Source organism: Cupressus sempervirens, chromosome 6, assembly GCF_028749045.1.
Source record: "Cupressus sempervirens isolate cs-2001-9-10 chromosome 6, ASM2874904v1, whole genome shotgun sequence".
Classification (NCBI taxonomy): Eukaryota; Viridiplantae; Streptophyta; class Pinopsida; order Cupressales; family Cupressaceae; genus Cupressus; species Cupressus sempervirens.
Genome location: NC_143123.1, coordinates 94,886,933 through 94,906,627, shown reverse-complemented (window position 1 = coordinate 94,906,627; position 19,695 = coordinate 94,886,933). Strand labels below are relative to the sequence as shown.

At 35.2% G+C, this 19,695-nt stretch overlaps 1 protein-coding gene across 1 annotated transcript in view; it reads left to right on the top strand.

Moving 5' to 3' along the window:
• LOC149551387 (Exostosin family protein) overlaps nucleotides 1-19,695 on the top strand; it is a 66,030-nt gene that overhangs the window by 24,884 nt on the left and 21,451 nt on the right. The window contains exon 4 of the mRNA XM_089786895.1: nucleotides 10,875-11,107. Within this exon, the coding sequence (XP_089643021.1) occupies nucleotides 10,875-11,107 (233 nt within the window). The remainder of the gene's footprint in view (nucleotides 1-10,874; nucleotides 11,108-19,695) is intronic.

Sequence of the window (19,695 nt, the reverse complement as noted above, 5' to 3'; positions counted from 1 at the left end):
ATAATTTAGACAAATGCAACTGTGACCTGTTAAGTTTGTAGCTTCAGTTCGATTATTCAATCATGAGATACATTGTTGACGGTAAATCATCATTTACACAAATATTCTTATATATATTATATATTATATATATAATACGTATATATGGTTATTTATATTATTGTTAATATATTATTATCTAATGATGATTAACCACAGAGACATGTGTCTTCTCCTCCTCTCATATATATAGGTCTTCAAAATCTGCATTCGGAACACACCAATAAAATGACAATGTTATTAGTTTTGCAGAAAACGATCTTTAATACCTTAACATGTAAAATGACAATGTTATTACATTTGCAGAAAACGATCTTTAATACCTTAACATGGTATCAGAGCTAGACTGCAAATGGAGAAAAGTATTACAATCTGCAAACAATCGTCAAAGATTACACTGGAATGATAGTACAAAGAGATGAAGGATATACAATCAACATAAGCATTGAATAAGGATAAGATGCATGGCAATCTGGAGAAGATAACCTTAGCTACGTGAGTGAAAGGGGATTCATAGCAGAAATGATCAATATGATAGTACCACATTTCATCAATTACTCAATAACATCTTAGTTTAAAAATTAAAATTGAATGTAATAATAATGGTAGAAACTATAACTGAACTCCCTAATTATTGTAGTGCAATCTTTTGATGCTGACTTCCTGTCATCTGAAAAATGCAAATACCAAACTTTATTATCCTGTGACTTTCAAACATAAAATTTGTGTTAATAAATGAGGTTAAACACAACAGAAAAACTGACAAAGCACAACAATTAGAATCAGACTCTCTTGATAAATGAACAGACTCGAAGATCTGGCTATTCTTCGCATGTTGTGGACCAAATATTGCATTAGCCCTTGTCGAACATTCAATGAGCATAACATTGGATAGAGCCTGAAATAAAATGGAATCTTCAATAAGTAAAATGATTATGCGAGTAAATTAAAAATGGAGAGATGAACGAGAGGGTCAGAATATGTGAGTTGGAATGTTTAGACAGTAACAAATGATTTCTAAAATTGGAAGCCTGACCTCTGCCTTTCATATGTACCAGGTTTCCATCTCCCACCTCAACTGATGCATGTCAGCACCAGAGATTAAACATGACTTCCGCCTTCACTGTCACCATCAGATTTTATCCCTGCTATGGTCATTAAAGATAGTGATCACATCAGGTGGGAGTTGTCTCCAAATTCAGCACTCAAGAGTGAGAGGATGGTGTCAATCCAGTGGCACGTATACATAAGTAGAAGATATAGAGCCCAGAAGTCAGTCAGATCTTTATAGGTAAGAAATCATCTAAGAAGTCTAAAATGCAAAGAAATTTCAGAGAATCTGCACTAGTACATGGTGTTAATACATGGAACTGACACATGTCAGAAATGATATAAGCCGAATAGGGATATCATTTTCAAGAAACAAGAAACATGATGAAACAAGAGATAGACGTTGTCAAGAAACAATGGGGGATAATCACAGAATCAACGGAGTCATAACCATTCATAATCCAAGTCAAACTGAAGGTTGTGGATGCTCGGTTATGCTGATGATTCCAAATCAGATACTTTATCATAATGATGCAACGATATTATAATCTCAAGTTACAGTAACCATTGCAAAATGTTGAAATGATTGTGTTTGAGATGCAAACCTTTGAATGAGAGGATAAGGAGTTATAATCATCGAAGATTATACTTGCGGGCTATCACGAAGGTATATTGAGAAGTATTAGGAATAAAAATTAGCGTGTAAGTGGTTTCACAGTATGAATGCAAATAGGAAATATAATTGAAGACACAATTGGTAGTTTTACACATGAAGATAATGAAAGATGATATTTGAAAGCCAAAGTAAAATCACTTCTTGAACATTTTGAAGGATAAAAGGTAAGACCCACTGTTTAATAATTTATATTCCAAGTTAGGGACGGTGTAGAATGAATTTCATGGGAGACTTCTGAACAAAAATGATCATTCCTTTGACTGGAACTCCTTATAAGGGCAAAATCTTAATATTCATCATGCGAGCGAATAATCCCGTATGAAGGGTATTTCATGATATATATGTTTACTAAGTAAATATTGAATGCAAAAACTATTCTATAAAAGACATGTCATATACAATTGGTATGTCAGAATGACTTTAGAGAGACTGTTTTAGCAATATATCCTTTTGGAGAAATAAATGGCTATATGAAACAAATAATGTTAAGCATAATTAACAGCATAACAACATCATTAAAGGGGGTCCCAAGCGCAACCAATCATTGAAGACTCCTTGATAATGTGTTCATAGGAACATTAGAACATCAACTTATGATGTTCAAGAAGAAATTTTCTAGAGCAATAAGGAGGGATGATTATATGAAAAATATTATTAATTGATAACATCATATAACATCAAGTAATTCGATCTTAAGTGTAACCGATCAATGAAGCTTCTTCGATAACGAATTCATAGATATTATTTGGAGTCTCAGCAGATTGCAAAGGTTTTCCATAATTTATGTGATGCGAAATTGGTCAACGATATACGAGTGAGAATTTTACATTGCAGGGGGGGAATAATAATCAATGTTACATCCCCACTTAAACCACCTTTAGAAGAGAGATGTTTGATTCTCATATTATCTAAGAAGGAAATTTCTGCATTAATGGACCTTGATGTTTAGATAAGTATTTTTTATCCTTGAGTTTTAAATTTATCTACTCATTGTAGTCTCTCTTTTAATTGTAATATTATGCATACTATAAGAGTTATTTGCCTTGATCTTTTCCTTTATGTTTGAGGATGTTCTTGCAGGAAAAGAAGGGTGGTTCTTTGCACATGCTAACAAATATTGTGTAGACTCAATCGTATGACAGTAGATCCAAAGAAGTTTTTTTAATCTAGAATTCATTAGTTACCTGATGATTAGGTTGGATGAAGTGAGGCTCTTGAAGCAAATATCCGTGATGACTCAGATTATGAGTATCCTTCTATATTAAGAGGGAGTTTGACAATTCTTCCAAGGCAACACAAGAGCTCAAAAGATTGATACTCAGAGAGAGTTTAAAAATACATGTGTATGATTACATGATTTTGATGGGCCTACCCCTCAGTACATCATGAGGAAATAACGACTCACCAGAAAGAAAGAAGATTGATATGGAGTTAAATAGGCATCTTTAGGTGAGGAGCTCTAAGGGAGTAACTAGAGGACTTGACTTCTCAGGATCATTGTTCAAAGGGAAAAATTTGAAGTGTGATTTCTTATCTATAAGGGAAAAGATTGAAGTGAAATTCCTTGTAACGCATTCTTCTCTGTGAGAGAGAATTTGAGGTGAAAGCCCTTGTTCCACCCTTTGACTTAGTTCATGGTGGTTACTATTTTGCATATGTGGATTATGTCATGAAAGGTGACAATCTTACTTTGATATATATATTTGGAAGGTAGCTATTGTAAGGTGATGATCTTATCAATAGTTTGACTTGTTGTCATGACAAACTTCATTAATTTGTTGTCCCGAAGTGCTGGAAGTCATGATAACAAACGTACCATGATCAAACTTTATTAAGTTGTTGTCTCAAAGTGCCAGTGATCATGATACTTGTCATGATAAAGACCATGACATTGTGATTTCTCGTAATCTGATAGACTATATTAAGTTGTTGTCCCCGAGTGTCGGAAATCAAATAACTCATATCCTAATAGGATACAACATATTCTTTTGGTAGGCATCAAGGATTTGATGCCAGTGCACATACCAAAGGAATATAAGTATGATGAGTATCATATGATTAATATTAATATTTTCTGTTGAATCATACTTCGGGGACGGCTATATATATATATATGGAAATTTTAAAATATGCATTGGAATTTGCAAATATACATGTTATTCATATGAAACTAAGCACAAAGCATGTCATTTAAACATTATAGAACCATAACATACAACATTTGAATGCCATCTAGGAAATAATATCCAATTTTAGTACCCAATTGTCAAAATGCATATCAATATCAGTGAACATTGAACAATGAACATTAACAATTGTCAATATCATAATGTCATAATGATAAGCATGATAAATTTGAAAATCAAAATCAAAATATGCCCAAAGCTATAGGCCCAAAGGCTAGAGGGCTGCCATAAAGTAATAAGTATCAAATTATCAATGTATCATAATCATGTTCATGTTCAACATAAAAAGCAAAACATAGAAAAATGAAGCAGATTGTTGCTCTTATTCTGCCTCTACTACCATGGCATCAAAATTAGAGTCCTCCTCACTATCATCCTCCACAGGAAGCGTAGTCTCATCTAATGGAACCCTAACCAATCCTGGTGCTGTGTCATCCTCATCCATCTGGGCCACATCCTTAGGCTCAACATCTCATCGCAAAGCTGGTGTCTGCTTATACTCTGGAGTCAGAGGATCGACAAGTCGAAGAGCATGATGCACTGTCACTAGCTTCTTCGTTCTTTTAGAGGTAAGTCTATTCCTCTTGATAGAGTGGATATATGAATATGTGGACCAATTCCCCTCTGCAACTGAGGAACTAGCAACCTGTGAAAGGAGGCGATTGGCAAGTATTTTTAACTCAGGTGTATCTCTCCCATGCCAGGTCCACTATCCAATAGGATCTTTCTGTGCCAAAACAACTCTATCCAACCTTGCTTGTGGCTTACCCAAGTTTGGGCCACGAAGGTTGGTGAAGTCAAGGAACTCTGCACGAAGAGTAGAGGCATCTTGAGCTGAATACATCTTATCAATTGTTGTTGTGAAGCCATCCAAAACCTCAGGATCATCACATGGGAGGTCCCTTCCACCCAACTATGCATACCATTTGGGATTTAGAACAAAGGCTGCCATATGAAGTGGGGTATTCATCATGTTCCACCTCCGTGCCACAATAGGCCTAATATGCTCCTCATAAAACCCCAATGTAGGATCCTTTGCTGCAACAATTCTCTTCATCTTACCCAACATGCTGTCAATAGTCTCATAGATCTCTCTCAAACTAGGAGCATTAGTATCAACATATCCAATGACATCTACAATGGGTGCTATGACAGAGCAAATATATTTGCAAGATGCAAACAAAAATAAAAATCAGAATTAGAATTTTAAGACTATTAGTAGGAAAATCAGCAAGCAAAAGACTAATAGTAAATTTAAAAATCAGCAACTTACTTCATTGTGGACCACCAACTCTCATCAAGGATCCTTTGCCTCACCGCTTTTCCTTCAGAGGACTTAGAATTAGACCATCATCTCCACTTTGGATTCACTATCATCAATTGAAGGGCCTCATACACCTCAATCAGCCTCTCCATCAAGATGAAATATGTGCAATACCTATAGCAACAATTATAAATTAAAATATTAATAATTAAAAATTTAAACATAAACATTAATTATTAACATTTAAAACTAAAAGCATCACATGTAAGTAAACTTATAAATAATTTTTTTAAATAACTTAAAGTTAAAACAAACTAAAAGTAAACTATAATTAAAATTGACATACCTTGTCTCGGCTGGTTTGAGGAAATTCTTAGAGAAGGACCTGAATAGAGCAAGTGAAGTGTGGTGGTTGCAAATAAACATTTGCACTTCTCTAGCTTCTAGCACCGCCTGTTTCACCCATTCAATCTTCCCTATGTCCTTCAATGCATTGTTCAAGGAATGAACACAACAAGGGGTCCAAAAGATGTGCTTATAAGCACCCTCTATCATCAAACTAGCTGATTTACACACAGGTGCAGAATCTGTGATAACCTGTACAACACTAGATGATCCAATCTCCTCTATGGCATCTCTCAAAATGGTGAACTGGAATTTTGCATCTTTCTTCTTTCTTGAGCAATCTATGGCTTTCAAAAAATAAGAGCCAGCAGAGGATGTGACAATGATATTGATGAGTGATTGATGTCTAACATTGCTCCACCCCTCCATCACAATAGAGCAGCCCGTCCTAACCCAAGTGCGCTTCATATCCTCAAATAACAAAGCAACTTTTGAGTACTCTTCATCTGGGATAGTGGTTCATAGCTTATGCTCACTCGGGGGTACAAATGAGGAATTAGCAACAAAGAATCTACCAATGGATGCCTCACACTTTTCCTTTGCCTGTGCATTAAACAAATCAGTTTCAGGATCGGGTTTTTGCCTAGTGTCACTACTAGCAACATCAACCCCTACTACATTTTCTTCTTCACTACTACTACTCGTACTCCCATTGCTGCTCATTGTGTTTAAATATGCAATAGATATATGAGCTGAAACAATGAAAAAATAATAAAAAAATCAGACTTGGCAAGCTGCAAATCTATTTAAAAAATGATAGATGGAAGCATACAGAGTTTTATACTTACTTGGTGCACAAAATAGAAGATTAGACCCTTGGTCAAGCTCCTGGAAGCAAAAATATCACCTCCTCTACTTGCAAAATGAAGACTCCAGCCAGCTGCAACACAAAATGAAAATCAAACAAAAGTTAAAACAACTTAAATGTGTGGAGTATAAACCTTTTAGGGCATTTGGAGGCGTGCCACCCACCTAGCCGACCAAGTTGGAGGCTTTAAAACATTTTTTAATTTTAAGTTGGGGGACGGCTAGAAGTCCCCTTTTCGTACCGGGTACAGCGGGCCGTCCCCCTTTTTTCCCCCCTTCGTCCCTGTGTTTCGGAAATGTCCCTTGCAAATTGTGGGTTTTTGGGGATGGCTGGGGGACGTCCTATACTAGTCCCCTCGTCCCCGAAATGTCGGGTTTTAGGCCAGGTACGCGTCCCCGGGGAACATAGCTTCTGTCGGTTTGATTTTATCATGAGATACATTGTTGATGGTAAATCATCATTTAGACAAATATTCTTATATATATATTACATTATATATATATATATATATATATATATATATATATATATATATATATATATATTATATGTATATATGGTTATTTATATTGTTGTTAATATATTATTATTATTATCTAATGATGATTAACTGTAGAGATATGTCTCCTCTCATATTTAGAAGTCTTCAAAATCTGCATTTGGAACACACCAATAAAATGACAATGTTATTACATTTGTAGAAAATGATCTTTAATACCTTAACAAGACCATATATGTTTATCATGCTTTTGATCTTCATTTTGATATGGGAAAAGTTCTCCATTTCTTTGGCTTAGAAATAGTGTAAATGTTGGGTACTACATCAGTCCATTGCAAACACAAGGGATGCAAAAAGAGAATTGAGTTTCGGATCGTTAATTTTTTGCCCTCCTCTAAAGATGAGAGTAAACTTATGCATCGTACCAGTTTCAAATTCTCAGTTTCTTTATTAAGATTATTGGGAGATACAAGTACCTAAGGTATAAGTATATTGGACCATAAATGGTCCTCACACTTAAGATAATGGTATCAAAAATTTGATATTAAAGTCTATATTGGTTTGTTGGCACAACCTTTAACAACTCTTCAAGGAATTCATTGTTGAAGTGTTGGACATAACTAAGACATTGAAGAAAATATCACTGGTGCAGAGTCTCCAAATTGAATTGGAGTAATGTACCAGAAGCCAATTACAGGGAGGTTTTAAGGATTAAAAATCTCCTAGGGTTGATTCAGGATCATCATATTGGGAAAATAGTCAGTTGACAAATTAAAGCTGTAATTGCTTGATGGCAAACAATCTTGGGAATGGCAGATTGTGTTCCCACCTAAAAGAACATTGCCTTAATCGGAACAGTAATAATTCTAATGCCTAGGCAAAGAAAAAAATAATAATAAAAAATTAGCAAAGGATCAACTAGATTAAAAGTAAATAATTTCAAAGGAGGCTGACTAATTTGATGTTAAAAGTGCCGACTAAGATTAAAGGCAGCAAACAGATTATAATAAAATTAAATAAAGGCACAACACTGTAAAAGATGTGATTTTTCCCCTCATTTAAAGATATTAAAAGGAGAGAGATGAACTTATTTGTGGAAGGTATCTATTGGGAATAGAAATTAACTTGAAGTGACAAATCCAATAATCAAGTCTGAATTAGAGAACAGTTCAGAAATAAACTGAGCAAGACATTAAGAGCATTAGGCCATAATATTTAGGGAAATAATTAGTATACATGTATTATTGTATTTATCTCAACATAAATCTGTTAGGAAGCTTCCAACTCTTACTTTATGATGAAATCACCAATCTGTCAACTAATATAGGTAAAGTAATTTTTTATGTAAGTTTTGTCAGCAACCATGTTTGAAATCAATCCTAGACTGGTCTTCTCTCATCAAGTTTCCACCCTGAGATGGGTGGACTGGAAGTTCTGCCATACTTGTGAGCAAAGAGGCTAATTGATTGGAGGTTCATTCTGTGCCCTTTGGCTTGATTGAGGAAGACAGTTTGTTGGTGTCGTATCAAGCGTTTCCATCAGATTCCTAATATGATTAACTTTGGGATAAGCTATGAAATAGATATGAATGAATTCAAGATAATTTTGTTTTAAATAAAGATATATTTGTATTGATCATAGATTCCTCTTTTTTAAAGTAAGTAATGCCAAGGGGGCAACATCTGTTATATAAATCCAAAAACCAAGCCACAACAGTTAATGTATTACATACATCATCCCCTCCTTAGGCTCATGCAACCTTTCTATTTGTGGGAGAGAGAAGAGATTCTTATTCTTCCCAATAAACCGAGCAAAGTAAAATAAAGTGCCCCTTTTGAACCTATTCCTACACAGATTATTCGCTTGATTTCTGCTGGACTGCCTCCACATTAAAGATCCTGGCAAGAAACCTGTGGCCTGAAACCAAAGGGATGGAGTCCAACATAGCTTTTACCACCGCTTCATTTGAATCAGCAACAAGATGATGGGCCAAGGATGAGGCCCATATTAGTTTATGCTACACTTGGACAGCATTCGTAAGGAACGTATTATAAAGAACTCCATCATGCATGTAGCAAGCATTCCACAAAGCTTCACCCACAATTATTACAACCACTGCCACATTTGATATTGATTCTTTGTGCTAATTAATTGTTTATAAGACCTTAATCAGAATTTTCTCTAAATTGTCATTAAATTATGAAATTTTATTGCTGTATTCTATTTGTAAATAAGTTGTATTTGTTGTAATTTTTATTTTTGGGCAAAAACAGGTATATCCTGATAGGGGAGACTTTACATACTACAAATACCATGTTTTGTCTAGGCACTCAATTGAGTTTTACCACTTACTCAATCGATGAATATTCAGGAATTTGTCTGTTTTTGTGACATGCCAATCACATGTGAAGGAAACACGAGCGATTGAATCACCGGAGGATTTTCAAACGCTTCCCTGCTTTGCATTTCACGTTGCATTCCTATCAAGCATTTGTTTGTCTTGTGCACATATTTATAGCTCTTGTTTCTTTTTGACGACGTAGTCATTCATGTACTTCAATGATTTTTAAATTAAACATTTTTGGAGGTTTTGCATGCTGTTTTTATGGTTGATTACTTTTTTTTTTCAAGTACAAAGGTACCAGTATAGGCTGGACATGAAACGGGCAATGATATTGCTTTCAAAAAATCATTCTCAGTTCTATTTAAGCTTTTTACAAAGGGTTTCATGAGTCCTTTTTTGCACTTTTTTGGAACAGGAAAGGGTAGGCTTATTGAAATTGAGAGTCAGTTCCATGAAATGTTAAGGAATGAAGTTTATAAATTATTGATCCAGCGGATTGTGATTAGAATTCTTGATGTTTTGGGTGCCACAAACAAGTATGGTAATGTGTAGCTTTGGGAGGAATTTTCTATTCCTGAGATTATGGCAGCCTCTGGTTGTCCATTCTTTATGCCTTGTGTGATATTCTCTTGAAGACGTCTGTTCCATGCTGGTCATCTTCCCTTATTGTCCACAATTCTCTTTCATATGCTTGTTGACTGGATGTATTTGAATCAGTCTGATTGTTCATGATGAAGATTTGTATGGACTTGGCAAGTTCGTAGACGCGTATTATTTATCTTCTTGTGTTGCAATGGTTATCAAAGAGTCAGGGGCATGCGTGGCTGTTGCTCTTCAAAGAATCTTATTTCTGCGTGTCTTTTGGTAACTGTTGGTGTATGTGCCCTTGCCTGTTGTAATTGTTGTCTATTGAAGAGTCACCAGTTTAGGTCAGCTTCTTTTGGATCTCTATCTGTTCTTTGATCATGGAAGGCTGGGCGTTCTGTAGCCAATCTTCTGTGTGGAGAAGTATTATTGTTCTTCCTGGTACTAAGTGATATTTTGGAGGTCATTGTTTTGACAGGTTATTGCTGAAGGACTGTATCGAGTCATTCAGCGTTGCTGATTAGTATTGTTCATATTCAGTATTAGTATTGTTTGCAGGAAATAGAGCTTGTATTGTCATCATTAATTCTTTTGTACGGACTCAAGAGTTTATGAGCTTTGTACTTAGACTCTGTTATTTTTTAATAAAGGATTGCTTTTTGGTGTGGCTAAGTTTTTCACCCTCAAGTGAATAGTTTTCCTAGGACAACCCTTTTGTCTTCATCTTTTTTTGTTCTGCCATATCTCTAGTTCTGGTTAAAATGTAACAAGAATCATGTAAGATGTGGGAAGGTGAATCTTTGATGTGCTTGTAGCCTTGTTGGTGCCTAGAAAGTTAGATGGTTGCTAATTACTTCTTAAGAATTTTACTTGTTAACATTTATTGTTGCTATTACTTCCTAATTTTTTTTCCTGTTAACATTTATGGCTTATTTTCTCATATCTATAAGAATTTTTTGCTGCTGCTTCTCATAAATTATTAGATGCATGCTGTTGACATAATCTGTCCCATTTTCAGGACAATCCTTGGCTTCTGGGCTGGTCATCGAAACTCTAGAATAAGAGTCATTCTAGCACACTTATGGGAGAATGATACTGAACTTGCTATAAGCAACAATCGCATTAGTAGGGCCATTGGAGAGCTTGTTTATCAGAAGCAATTCTACAGGACTAAATTTTGTATATGTCCTGGTGGTTCTCAAGTTAATAGCGCACGCATTACAGAATCGATCCATTATGGATGTGTACCTGGTCAGTATGCTTATCTTGAAATAGTTTTCTGCCTTACAGTTTGTATATGTTGAGAGTAATGATTGCATTGCACAGGGAATCTAAGCAAATTGATTTGCTCTATTGGTATTATTCCAAATCTTTGATTGCGTAGTTAAGATGACACAAGTATTTGTTTATATTGTAGCACCTGTATACTAGAGAGCTAATACTTCATGTGGATTCTTTTGTTATTTGTACAAGAACTATTATTTATTTCTGGTCATAATATTGTATTACAATTATAGGCATTTATGTTAGCACCTGTATACTAGAGAGCTAATACTTCATGTGGATTCTTTTGTTATTTGTACAAGAACTATTATTTATTTCTGGTCATAATATTGTATTACAATTATAGGCATTTATGTTCTAAATCTTTACCTTCAATTTTTTTTCATACCATTTTGAATTGCTATGTTCTGCAGTATTCATTCTTAAGAATTTGTGAGGAACTGAAGGAGATTAAAGCTTGGTTAGAGATCCAATTTTAGAGATTAAGGTTGAGATAGCAGTCTTTAAGAAATAAATAACAAAAATGATTTGTAAGAGTAAACATTCAAACATGAACTAGTTGCAAAAAGAACTGATTTTGGAACAACTTGTTAAGCACAGTTCCCAAGATGAGGTTGCCTGAATATCCTCTTATTGTTGATATATCATCCAAACTAAATTTTCAAACTTGGTTAAGGGATGACCAAATAATCCAAACAACTCACACTTCAGGTTCAGGTGTTTTCATATCAAATAATCTTTTGGAATTCTGAAATAGGATATGACTTTATTTAGAAAAAAATGTATAGGAAAATTTGCATGACATTGGAATTAATTTAAAGTTGTCCACTCTAGAAGAAATTGGACTTGCCTTACACCATTTCTGCACAAATCTGAAAAACCAACAGAGTTCACAGGTAATTTGGACCTGTACTCGTGCTTGGAAATGCTATATTTTCCAGCTGATATGTTAATACAGTGTTTTAACATGGACATTCTTACATTCTAGTTTGTAGGGTCCCAATCGAAAAATTGTCCTTTGGATAATCAAGGAACTAATTTAAAATTGTCCACTCTAGAAGAAATTGGACTTGCCTTACACCATTTCTGCACAAATCTGAAAACCCAACCTGAGTTCACAGGTAATCTGGACCTGTACTTGATGCCATTATGACTCGTGCTTGGAAATGCTGTATTTTCCAGCTGATATGTTAACACAGTGTTTTAGCATGGACATTCTTACATTTTAGCTTGTAGGGATCCAATCGAAAAATTGTTATTTTGGATAATCAATGAATGGACAATGGTTGAGTCATTTTAGGAATGCGGGGAACATTCTCTAACCATCTCTTGTATTAAATTTTAATTAATGAGGCAAGGATAATTAATTGTTTAGTCACTTTAATACAGTCCATTTTACTTCAGGAAAGAGAAATGGTTATCTTGGTGAATTTAATTGGCCTAACTAATGCCTAAGGAAATAAAATGGGTTTAATTATGCTTCTCCTCGTTATACCTTGCTTGTTTGTGGTTCAGCCACATTGAGATACCTGCCACCTCTTTGTAGATTGAGATGGCATTACCTTTTGCAAATGTATGATGTTTGCATGTAGTGCTGTGTGATTATAACATTAATGTGTTAGCATGCATTTCTCACTATATGTGATGCAATTATTTTATGTGAATTTTGTTTTTGGCCTTGTTTTTGCATTTTGTCATTTATAAAATTTGGGCATTATACTTTGTTCTCCTTTCTGATGTATCTGCTTGTTGTTAGGCCTCATTGGAGGCTAGAAGCACAAGGCCTCAATTTTTTTTTCCTCAGTTTCTTTTTATGATTTATCATTTTTTTGTATGAAAACCATTCTTTAGCCATGAAACTCTTCATGTTATCTCATTGGACCTTTAATTGAAATGACATCTGCACAACAGTCTATGTCAATGTGATTTCGCTGGTAAAGTTTGTAGAGTCTCTGACTTCCCTTTTAAACCATTTTTGTACCTCTTAAGTTATCAGAGGTTCTGATGGACACTTCCAATTAGAATCTTATTTTTTCTTTGATATTACCCACATGTGTTCTTCCTCTGTAACTGCCATAGCACTTTTGTGGAAACATCAATCTGTAAGATAATAAAGTATTGTGAATGGTCAATATCTTCTCACAAAACATGACCAGATAATGCCCCATATAATATACCCGCTTGCAAAACTCGCCATTTTATGACGATTTTTAGGAGCAATTGAGATAAAGGTGTACTGTTTAAATCCACAAGAAAACAGATTTTGGCGAGTTTGTTGGTTTCCCGTGTCAAACATGTTTTTAACCTTGGCAAAGTATAGGAATATTGTGATGAACAATTGTCATCCTAGGTAAGTGCATAAAAGGCTGTCCATCACCGCAGACAATAATTAGAATACAAAGGGTTTACCACTAAGTTGCCGGTTAGGGTTTGGGGACTGATTCAGTTTCAGGTTCGTGGGCTCGGGTTTTTTTTCCCATTTGAGTTTGTTGGGGGGGGGGGGGGTGTTCATGATTGAGATATCTCTCTCTCTCTCTCTCTATATATATATATATATATATATATATATCATTAAGAGAAACATACATAATTGCAAAACTAAGCCATTTCATAGTATGAATATATGTTGCTTGTTCATTGATCAATGCTAAATGTCAAAGATAAACATTAAACACTTGCTCATTAATTTATGTTCATGGTTTTAAAGAAAATCATACATTGCGTTACTAAATTGCAAAATGAAATTTCAAGACAGACTAGTTAATCAAATAATAAACTTTGAAACATAAGGATAAATGAAAATCATAATGACAAGTGTTTAATAGTTTATCATGGCATCAATGCCCTTCAAGGGTCAAATGGATCATTAAAAAACAAGGGATTAGTGGCTTCATCCCCGACTGTAATTTAATCAAGATCCTCATCATTGGAACCCAAACCGGTTCCACTAGCCCCAGATTGTGCTATGTCATCAACATCATTATCAACATCTAGCAAGGTAGCTCTAGCTAGATCCTGGATGGTCATATCCAAGTCAATAGACGCGGATGCTACATCCCACAACTTCTTTGACCTTTCTTGTATTCTGGATCCTTGCGTGGCAAGAGGTGCTAGTTGTTGTGAATATATACCAAGTCCTCTGCTTTCTTGGAACCCAACTGGTTACTCTTTGCTAATTGGATAAAGGAGTATGTATTCAAATTCCACTCAGCAGCAGAAGAGCTCACAACCTAGAGAGATAACCACCAAAATTAATTTTTTTATAGAAATGCAATAGAAATTTAGGAGAGTAAATTCTAAAGGAGCCATAGGAAAAAGAAAAAACTACTTAAAAACTTATTTATAATAGGATCTTAATGACAAGAGGTTGGAGGTACATATAATACCATCTAATGCCATCTATTGTACTTTGGTCATAAACTGCATCGAGGTTTGCATGTTTTTTCGAGACAAACTCCACAAACTCTCTCCTAACATTTGATGCCATGCCAGGATCACTAAAAAGTCTATAGAATGCCTTCTTATACCCACTAGCAACCTTAGGATCTTTGTATGATCACACTCTACTAGGAATTGCAAGTATCTTAATGCTATAATAGCTAGGAGATAGTGCATATCCCAAGAGGTGTAAAGGTGTAGTCATTTTTTTCCAATGATGAAGAAGAATTGAGTCCACCTTTTTGTACAAGATATCCTTAGGATCACGCTGTCGCTTATGAATGACAAGGATAGAGGATTGTATTAAACTTACTAATTTCACTCTCTCTAGCATAGTCCATGTCATCATAGATTTTCCCTACACAAGGCTCATTACTTTCGGCAAACTGAAGCGTAGACATGATGGGCTAAGTGAATTCTAATACAAACCCACCTAAACCCATCAATCATCAACCAAGATTACTGCCTTTACCTTTTGTGCCCTTCTTGTTTTCGATTGTTTGCAAACATCCCATTGGTTGCTAATGACCATTTGGGACAATGCATCTTTCACCCTCACAAGTCGTCTAAGGACGATTGTGTGTGAAGCAAACCGAGTTCCAACGACCTAATAACATGTTAATTGTCAGTTAATGATGCATTTTAAATATGTAAACAACTCAAAAAACATTTTATATAATTACAAAAAGTATGACACAAAATGATAAATGAAAATGAAAAAATTTAAATCAAAGTTCAAAATTTACCTTATGATTCCAAATTAGAGAAAGTTTGAAAATTGCTTTGTGACATATGGTGGTTTGCCATAAACATTTGGATCTCCTCCTCCCAATATACTTTTTGGCACCCATTCAATGTGGGTGCCAATTGCTTTCATCACCTAATTCAAGGAGTGGATGGTTCATGATGTCCAAAAGATGTGATCATACCATGCTTCTACCAATGCACTTGCAACCCTACAAACTTTTGCATTGTTTGTTACCACATGGACAACATTATCAACACCCACGTGCTCTATGGATTCAATGAGAATACGGGCAATAAATTCATCATCTTCTACCTCCCTTTCACAATCAACTAGCTTCAAACATTGTCTCCTTGAGGAAGACAATAATCACATTTATTAATGGATGCTTTTTGCAATCTTTCCATCCATTAGAGGCAAGTCACCCCCATTTGGATCCAAGAACCACTTATTGGTTTGAGGAGATTGTCTATATTTTTTCTCTCATTATGTAGTAAGGCGGTCCTCACCTTTTCATGTCTAGGACCTTGGTAACCATTAGGCACTTGATTTATTGCTTGCACCATCTCTCTCCAATAAGGTGATCTAACTAGATTGAATGGAAGACCATTGACAAAGAGGCAATATCTAACCTTTATATCAACAATTTCTCTTAATCTGTTTTAAAATGACCTATCTAATGGACCTCTCTTGTAGGTGGTGGTTTTGGGTGCTTCTACATCTTCTTCATCCTTAGAAGCCATAGGTAAGAAGGGATGATGTCTAGTGGTTGTTTGAGGGAGTGGTGTTGGTGCTTTGTTTTTCAATTTTTCTTGTTTCTTCCTTGAAACTAACCTATTAACTTCTTGTTCTTTTAACATGGTGGCTATTTGAGAAGTTGACATTCCCTTCTTTTCTATCTCTAAGCCCTCACACATATTGAGCCCTTTGCCCCCATGGCTAGAAAATAATGTTGTACACGGTAAGAAGAGCTTCTATATTGGGATTTACAAAAATTACATTTCTATTGTTGGTTGTTTAGTCTATATTTTGAAGCTTATTCTTAGATTTTTGTGAGATTATCTATTGCTACTGAACCTTTGGTAGGAATATCTTCTTGATTATCAAATCAAATCATTATGAGAGCAGGTTATGTAGCTTGTGGGGAATTTATCAGTTGTTTGTTGATTTTTTGGTCTATGGTCTTTATTAGAATGAGAGGGAGTGATGATTGATTGTCTTTTGAGCCTGAACTCTGAACAAGAAAATTCTTGAGGATAGGTTGCAAGCAGTTTAGCAAGGATTAGCAATGTTGAATAGAAGCTTGATGAACTTGAGAGCATGATACTCGTGTTGATAAGAAGAATGAGAGCTGCCCCAGAAGAGCTTTTAGAAGAAGGTGAATGTTGAGAGTTTTGATTGAGAGCAAGGAGAGTTGTCATTTCGGAGGTTCTTTAATCCTAAATCAAGAATAACTGCAATGGTGACATTAGTGCAAAGATGCTTGACCAATAATGGGGTTACAAATGGAGGTTTATTTCAATCTTCAGAAAATGCCTTCAATCAGCAGGTTGCTTTGTTAGAATGAAGTTGTCAGGGTATGCTCTCACTTGCTACAATAATTTTGCACTCTTTCGTAGTCTGGAAAGTGTCACCAATCTCTATGTGGGTAGATTACAAGGGCCTTGTTCATAAGCACATTGACCTGATTTATTATGAGAATGAAAGGGTAATGGAATGATGATTTTCAAAGCAAATGCAAGGACAAGTGCTAAGCTTTAATTGGTGAATTTTGTAATAGAGTGTTGTCATTTTTGGAAGATGTTATGCAACATAGGGCCTTAATGAAATACAAAGGAGGATTATTTTACAACTTAAGTGATGCAAGAACATCCAACAGTGTAAGGACAATTCTACATCACCCAAAAACTATTTCTTCTATTTCTTCACTAATAGTTTTTTTTTTTGATGTTTTTGTATTTATGGATACCCATTTGGGCAAATTAGAAATTCCAGCTATAGAATTCCAATGTGAAAGAATATCAAAAACATCAAATTCCATCAAATACTTTTGACCATATTCCATTTGGGCAAATTTTTAGTAAGTTTTAATTTATCAGGAGCTTCAAAATGGGAAATTGAACACTATAGTGAAAGAATATGGTCAAAAGTATTCTCTATTTAAAAATTAGTAAGGTTTCAATTTTTTGAAAACTTGTCTAAATCTCTTTAGAGTCTAGCTTGAGGTATTAGACGATCTTGTAGGGCCTAAAAAATAGGGGGAATGCTTGGGGCTTATTCACAGGAGTATAGTTTGCTTAGGGAGCTTTTTGAGGCTTCAAATAAAGCGCCAATCAATCACCCAAATCAAAAGCTATGCCTCTTGAAAGTTGGACAACTTTTTTAGGAACTTTCCCATTTTTGAAGCTAGCTTAGATTTGACTTTCAAATTTCTTGTTTCAGCAACCAATTGCCAAATTTTCAAAATTTAAATTTTACTTATTTTGGAGCCCATATTTAGGGTGTAGGGCGATTTGTAGGGACAATAGGTTGGATGATGGGGAAAGGGTTTCTAGAGCTTGTATAAATTGTAGTCTAAAAACTAGTGAGGAATGTATGGTGTTTCTTGATTGTAATCATATCGTAATAGGAATTTCTTTCAATCAGATAATAGAGAAAGCATTATGTTTTGCCTTTTGATTATGTCCTATATTTTGATTGTATTCATATTGTAATAGGAAATTTTTTCAATTAGATAATAGAGAAAGTGTCTGTTTGTTCCTTTTGATTGTGTCCTACCTTGTCTTGGGTTGTCTAACCTCATTAAGCAGTATCAAAGTGGTTGTCCCGAGTCTGTGGATAGATCGACGATTGTGAGGCAGTTGCACTAGGACTTGTGGTTGTGGGCTTGGGGTCAAGATGTTTCCAATAGTGATGCATGATGTGCATGGTGAAATGGATTCTTTGGTAGACAAGGGGTTTAGGTCCCTCTAGAGAAAAGTAAACACACTGCAAGAGGACCTTAGAAAAGAGTTCAATATGGATTAGATGGAAGAAAGTGAAGATGAAGAAGAGATTGATGATCCATTTGAGGATGAAAGAGAAGAAGGTGATCAAAACCAAGTGTGATTGTTAAGGGACATCTCAAAGTTTGGGAAGAGACCTAGGATTGAGGTTTCTTATTTCTATGGAAATTAGAAATGACATGGATGGATATTTTAAGTATGAGGAGATAAGAGGATGTAGGCTGAGTAAAATTTGCAAAGACAAAGTTGAAGGGTCATACCAATATTTGGTCAAAGAAGGTCCAACTAGAAAGAAATAGGAGAAGAAAGGGGAAGTTTACTGGGTGGGAGGGATAGTCGAGAAGCAAAAGAAACAATTCATTCCAATGGCTACTAGTTGGACTTGCTAAAGGTTGAGATAAGGGAGCAAGTTATACTGAGGATTTTTATAAAATGATAATTAGATTAGGCCATGCAAAGGCTAACAAGGAAAACATTGCTTTTTTTCCTTAATGAGTTAAAGATGAGTGTTCAAGAGTAGCTAAGCCTGGTCAAAATGACAAATATTGAAGACACGTATTAGTTTGTTTTAAAGGTGGAAGAGAATTTAAGCAAGAGAGAAGTAAAGGAGGAAAGGGTGGTGGAATATCGTTTGGGAATTGAAATGAGGACCCAAAGAAAACTGAAGATGTGGGTACTAGCTGAAAGCAAAGCAACAATAGTTTCAACCTCCCTTGTGGTAAGAATAATAAAGAACAAAGAGAGGAAGAGGAAGATTTGAACAAGGATCTATGAGAGGTGGCTTTAGAGGAACTTGTTTCCAATGTGGTGAAGGACATCAAGCTTAGTTAGAGCACTTTGATGATGTTGTGAGGGGAGAAACCCTTGTTTCCTCAAGAACCCTGTTAAATAAGGTGAAGGAATCATAATAGAGGAAGAGACCATTTTGCACTAGATGTAAGTGTGATGATAAGTGTCGTGATGTGATTATTGATAATAAAAGCACTAATGATTTGGTGTTAGAAGAGGTACTCTATGAGATCATGCTCACTGATGCATGCCATATGTTGTTAGGCAGGCCATGACAGTTCAATAGGCATGCTATACATGATGGCCATTCAAACATCTATCCCTTGACAAAGGATGGAGCTCGCCATAAGCTGAAATGCCTAATGAAGGTGAATGAAAAGGAAAGGCATGAAACTTAAATACATGTGTTATGCTTAAATCCCTAGATTGGATAAAGAAGATAGGAGGTAGTGCTAGAAGTTTTAGGTTTGTTAAATGTACTTATTTGTAAGAAAGTCCATTTATTAGATTAACTTAATCCTTGGAACTAGTTTGCCAAATTAGGTAGCTCATAGGATGACCCTTGCAAAGAATGAGGA